General features: G+C 50.7%; 1 protein-coding gene across 1 annotated transcript in view; it reads right to left on the reverse strand.

Annotated features, from left to right (window-relative positions):
* The window catches only part of EGFL8 (EGF-like-domain, multiple 8), a 3,684-nt gene extending 1,470 nt beyond the window's left edge, over positions 1-2,214 (reverse strand). The window contains exons 1-5 of the mRNA XM_010833547.1: positions 1,271-2,214; positions 644-770; positions 358-480; positions 138-250; positions 8-37 (exon numbers count right to left, since the gene is read on the reverse strand). Of these exons, the coding sequence (XP_010831849.1) occupies positions 8-37; positions 138-250; positions 358-480; positions 644-744 (367 nt within the window). The 5' untranslated portion in view covers positions 745-770; positions 1,271-2,214. The remainder of the gene's footprint in view (positions 1-7; positions 38-137; positions 251-357; positions 481-643; positions 771-1,270) is intronic.
* Positions 2,215-6,248: the final 4,034 nt, after the last annotated feature.

Consider the following 6,248-nt stretch of genomic DNA (forward strand, 5'->3'; position numbering starts at 1 on the left):
CAGACACCTCCATTCTGGCAGGGCTTGGCGCAGATGGCTGAGGGTGCAGGAAGTGGGGTTCAGAACCTAGCGGAAGGCCTGGCTCTCCGCCCAGCGGGGCACACCTCCCCCTAAGGCCCGGGAAGCCCTAGCCTCACCTTCATCACAGGTGAGTGCCCCAGGATGCCGCTTCTTCCAGCCCTGGCAGCACACGGCGTGGGTCTGCCGCACCTCCCTCCGCACCTCCCTCCAGGCCACGCGGTACGTGGTCCTGGAACACAGCGCCGGGCTCTGGGTGTTAGCCTATGTATGGGTCCTTGTCCTGGCTTTGGGGGGTTCCTCTTGAGAGACCCCGGGGTCCTGGCTCCCCATCCTCACCTGTAGGTGCTGCAGACACGCCTTCCAGAGCACAGGGTCAGATAGGGCTTATATACAGGTTGGCTGTAGGACTCATTGTAACGGAGTGGGACCACCAGGGTCTGCTTGGAGCAGACCCCCTGACTGCACCCATGTGGGAGAAAGTGAGACACTGAGTGGGCCAGGCCCTGGGAGCCAGAGCCCCACTTCCCTTCACCCTCCCTAAACATGACAGCCTCATCCCCCCGTCAACTTTGTTTTGCCCCCTGTGAAGCCCCACCCCTGGCCCTGCCGCCTCTGTTGTCACCTCTCTTTGAGGGCTCCACCCTTGGCCCCCTCGCCTGTCATCAGTAGCAGGAGGAACCAGAGTCCACCTAAGACAGTGCACGGCTCAGCCCTGGACCCCATGATTCTCCTTGACTTCAGACTGCCAGCTGCAGGCAAGAAGAGGTTAATGGAGGCCCTGCCCCTCTGCTAGTAACTTCTCCAGCTCCAGCGCTCCCAAGAACAGTCTGCTGGTGCCCTGTAAGCCAGGCAGGACTTTCATTTGCACACTTGCACTAGCCACCAGGATTGTCAGCACCTGCACATATTTAACACCCACCATCCTTTAGCACATCATGGTCCATGCAGCACCATACAAGCTCACAGCCTGACCCACTCCCTCCACCTCCCCTCAGGCCCCTCCTATCTCTGATGTGCCTAATCTTCCTACCTTCAAAATCTCAGATATTCACCATTACACCCCTTTATACCTTGTATACAACCCACGCACCTGGAGGCACCACCTTAAGCACACTCCTGCTACCCTCACAACCCCACCACCACATACACCCTGGACCCACGCCCTTTACTCAAACAACACCTCCAACCCACACTCACTCTAAGACTCTTAGTGACCCCCACTCTTTCCCCATTGACATTCTCTCCCCACCTGTCTTTGCCTTTCTCCGGGAGACTTCAGGCCAACCAGCCTCAGCAGCAGCTGCTCAGACTGGTGGGCGGGCTGTAAAGGGGAGGAGGGGCTGGGCCAGACAGAGCCCTCCCATCCCTGCCCCCTCCCATAAGCCTCCTCCCATAGCTGGAGCTTGGTCAATTCAGTGGGGTCCAAATCCCCACTGACCTTCACCCCCACCCCCTGCAGCCAAGTAAAGAGCCCCTAGAAGTTTCTTCTCAACCCTGAGGCCCCTTATTTGGAACTCCCCCAAGTCAACAGAGGCTACTGACTTTGAAACACCTGGCCTTTGCCCTCCACCCTTCAACCCAACACAGGCGGGAAGAACTGAGGGGCAGGGAGAGGCAGAGCTGGCAGAGAAGAAAGTGGGGTTAGGTCATGGGAGAAAAGGCAAGATCAGCTGAGGAAAGAAAGAAGGGCAAGATACCACAAAGGTGGGGGAGGTTGGGGAGGCGGCCCAGGGCACTGAGGGAAAAATTGCCCCCATTTCTTGATGACATTTATTAGGGCCTGGGGGGCGGAGAGGGGGCAGAATTGAGTCAGCCACCGCCCCCCATGCCAGAGCAGACAGGGCCTTATTGTCTCTACCAAGATTCCTTCTTTCAAGGAAGAGGAGGCTCATTGTCCAGCCCCTCACCCAGCTCTGGCCTACAAAGGTCGAAAAGGGGCACAACAAATGCCCACCCTGACCCTGCGTCCCCTCGTCTAGCCTGGGGGTGGCTGGTGCATTCCACCCATGAGGCTGGGGCCCAAACCATTAGAGCCCTGGGCTCAGCCCCCCAGTTGCAGGCTGGGACAGGAAGAGAATTGTCCTCAGCAGGAAAGAACCCACAGAGAATCAGGAACCCGCACAGAATGGGCATTGAGAGAGCGGAAACACCAAGGGGGTCCCACCCCAGACCAAGCATCCGGGCACCCAGGCCCCAGGCTCTCCATCCCCACCCTCCTGAGGGAGCCAGGTCCCCCTCACCTAGAAATGAGGCAAGCCATACTGAGTAAATGCAACTTTATTTTCATAAATACAGGGGTAGTAACACACCCATTCCAGGGTAGCTAAAAGAGGGGCTGGAGCCTCAAAGAAACTAGGCTCCCAGAGGGCACCCCAATACTGAACATAGGGACTGGGGGATCCCCAAACCTGAGATGGGCCTCACAGGCCACAGATATTCCCCAACACTGACACTTCAAGAACGAACTGTCCCCATAGTGGAACCTCAGAACCCCACTCTCATAGGTGGTCCTTCCTGAGGGGTTGGGAGGGCTCACAACAGGGGAGTTCAGAGGAAAAGGGAACGTGGGAAAAACAAGCTAAAAATGTCCTGAGTGGCTTGGAAGGAGACCCTGTGGTGGGCAGGGGCTGGGTTCTCCTTGTGTAGAGCCAGAGACAGAGGAGCAGCAGCAACAGGAGCAGCCACAAGTTAATCTTGTTTCCCACTTCCCAGCCTTGGCCTTGGGGGGCATGGGAGAGCGTGGAGCAACCCCCAAAAGGGAGGACACGAGATGGAGGAGACCAGGATGTGTCATTCACAGAGCAGGGGTCCTGGAGCCCTGGTTGGTGGGGGCAGTGTGGGACCAGTGAGGTGGTCACAGGCACACCAAGGCCTGACATCCAAGGCTCCACTCAGTCTCTGGGCGGGGAGTTCCTGAGGGGTCCCTCAGGAGAGCCAAGGTTCAATGCAGGTCTCATAAAGGGTACGGTTGGAGTGCCAGGCCGTGTGGGAGATCCCAGCCATTGGACACCTCACTATGGCCCCCCGGGCAAGCAGAGTCTTCAACCCAAAAGAGTCCCGCAGATAAACCTTCAAGGTGGGTCAAGGGGCATGGAAGAAAGACATAGGGAGAGACAAAGTAAGTTCCCGCTGGCGTCCCAGACCCCCTCCCCAAAGGGTAGACCCTTCAGCTTCCGTGTCAGGGGCAGAGAGAACCACAGTGTGTGCAGAAAGGGAAAGTAATTCCAGGGGACTCACCAGTTGCTTCTCCATCTCCAAGACTGTCTCATTTGCATCATAGAAACCAAAGAAGCTGCAAAGAGATTGGGGCACACGAGGGAGGTTATCAGAGTGGGAGAAAATCAAGGGCGGGTGGGGCCCTTCAGGAACTCATGGCCTATTGGGGACACAAGCAGCAAGGGGAATACTCAAAATATTTAACTGGGTATCATGTACCTCACAGGTGGCACTAGGGATAAAGAACCCACCTACCAATGCAGGAGACATAAGAGATGTGGGTTCAATCCCTAGGTCGGGAAGATCCCTTGGAGGAGGTATGGCAACCCACTCCAGTATTCTTCCCTGGAGAATCCCATGGACAGAGGAGCCTGGAAGGTTATAGTCCATGGGGTCAAAAAGAGTCAGACACGACTAAGCGACTTAGCACACACATATCATGTACCTCAGGAGGTAACGGATTAAGGATACAGTATCACTTCTGCACTGCTGCTGCTGCTGCTAAGTCGCTTCAGTCGTGTCCGACTCTGCAACCCCATAGACGGCAGCCCACCAGGCTCCCCCGTCCCTGGGATTCTCCAGGCAAGAACACTGGAGTGGGTTGCCATTTCCTTCTCCAATGCATGAAAGTGAAAAGTGAAAGTGAAGTTGCTCAGTCATGTCCGACTCTTAGCGACCCCATGGACTGCAGCCTACCAGGCTCCTCCGTCCGTGGGATTTTCCAGGCAAGAGTACTGGAGTGGGGTGCCATTGCCTTCTCCATCACTTCTGCACAGTTCCCATCAAAAATGCATAACCTGAATCTAATCATGAGGAAATAGCCAACAAACCCAAACTGAGGGCCATTCTATAAGATAGCTGGCTTGTTATGTTTCAAAAAATATCAGTGTCAGACTTCCTGGTGGTCCAGTTGTTAAGACTCCGCACTCCCAATGCAGGGGGGGTTCAGTCCCTGGTGGGGAAGTTCCGCATGCCAGGGCCAAAAAAAAAAATCAGTGTCGCAGGATTACTCCAAGGAATTATTCCAGATTAAAACTAAAGAGACATGAGAACCAAATGCAACATGGGATCCTGAATTGAATCTTTCACTGGATTTTTTTTTCCTATATGGAAGATTTTAGGAAAATTTGAATAAGGTCTACAGAGAATTGTACCAATGTTAATTTCCTGCTTTTGATAATCGTAGATACATAAAAGAATGTCCTATATTTAGAAAATAGACACTGACATACTGAAGTCTTAAGGGTTCATACATACACATACTCCACATATATATATGGATATACAGAGGGAGAGACAGAGGACACTAATATAAACTTGGTAAAATGTTAACATTTGGGAAATCTAGGTGAAAAATATACAAGATTGCTTTGTACGACTTTGGTAATTTCTTGAGTATGAAATTATTTCCATGCCAATGCAGGCGAGAAGGGTAAGATAAAAAAAAAGAAGAATAAAAAAAAAAAAAGAAATTATTTCCAAAGAAAAAGTTAAAAAAAAATTTTTTTTAATTAGGAATATTTAACTGTTATGGGCACTGAGTGGACACAGGCCAAGAATAACTGAACAAAGGCTAATAGTACTAAGTCCAATGGGCTATGGGAGCAAAGAGGAGAGGTTACTACTCTAGTTTTAGAGCGTCAACAAAGGCTTCCCAGCGATTAGCCTGGACTAGGAAAAGCTGTCTCGGGCAAATGCAACAACAAGAGCACCACAGAGGTATGGCACAACTGGGTGGGTTGGGGGCCTGGAGGCCACGCTGAAGGACAAGATTTCTTAAGCCATAGGAAACCAGTAGGGGCACAAAGACCTGGATTGGAACTCCAGCTCTGCCACACACTCCCCACTGTGTGTGGTTGATCATGTTGCTGATTTTCTTTGTCCTATACAAGAATACCTCCTTTGTAGAAAGGAAATAAAACATTGTGGTTAAGTCAGACAGCCTGACTTCACCACTTACTAACTCTATGAATGTAGGCAAATTATTTAATCTCTTTGTACTTAAGTTTCCTTACATGCCACAAGAGGATAATAGTAATTACCCTATAGGGTTGTTGTGAGGATTAAATGAGCTTTATTTGCAAAGTACTTAGAGCTACTACTTATCTTCATAGGGTTGTAGTAGGTGTGAAATGAGATAAAAATAAATCCCACCTTTAACTACTATAAGGCATGTTACTCCTTCATTTATAACCCTCCAATGTGTTCCCATCTCACTCAGAATTAAAAAAAAAAAAATCAAGGGTCATGGTTGCCAGGGGCCTGCGAGTAGCAGGGATAAGAAAGTTACCATTCTTTAAAGAGTTATGCGGTTTCAGTTTGGCAAGAAAAAAGTTCTGGAGATAGATGGTGGTGAGCTTACAAAAGAATTTGAATGAACTTGAAGCCACCAAACTTACCCTTAAAAACGTTAACTTTTGTGTTGCATATATTTTAGAAAAAACAGTGACCTTACTTTGCCCCACAAAGGCTTTCTGTATCTGGCCCCTTCTACCTCTTTCACTTTCACCCCAGCTGACTGCCCTCTAGCCGCATGGACCTCCTTATTCCCAATGCCTGCCCTAGTGACTCTGCAGGTGCTACTCCTCTTCCCTAGAAGAACAAACCTAGACATTCCAAGCATATTACAAAGCAGAGACATCACTTTGCCCACAAAGGTCCATACAGTCAAAGCTATGGTTTTTCCAGTAGTCACGTATGGATTTGAGAGTTGGACCATAAAGAAAGCTGAGTGCCGAATAATTGATGCTTTTGAACTGTGGTGTTGGAGAAGACGCTTGAGAGTCCCTTGGACTGCAAGGAGATCAAGCCAGTCAATCCTAAAGGAAATCAACCTTGAATATTCATGGGAAGGACTGATGCTAAAGCTGAAGCTCCAATACTTTGGCCACCTGATGCGAAGAGCCAACTCACTGGAAAAGACCCTGATGCTGGGAAAGATAGAGGGCAAAAGGAAAAGGGGGCAGCAGAGGATGAAACAGATAGCATCACTGACTCAAAGACATGAATTT

The sequence above is a fragment of the Bison bison genome, unplaced genomic scaffold (genome assembly GCF_000754665.1).
Source record: "Bison bison bison isolate TAMUID 2011002044 unplaced genomic scaffold, Bison_UMD1.0 scf7180017863706, whole genome shotgun sequence".
In the NCBI taxonomy this organism is placed as follows: domain Eukaryota; kingdom Metazoa; phylum Chordata; class Mammalia; order Artiodactyla; family Bovidae; genus Bison; species Bison bison.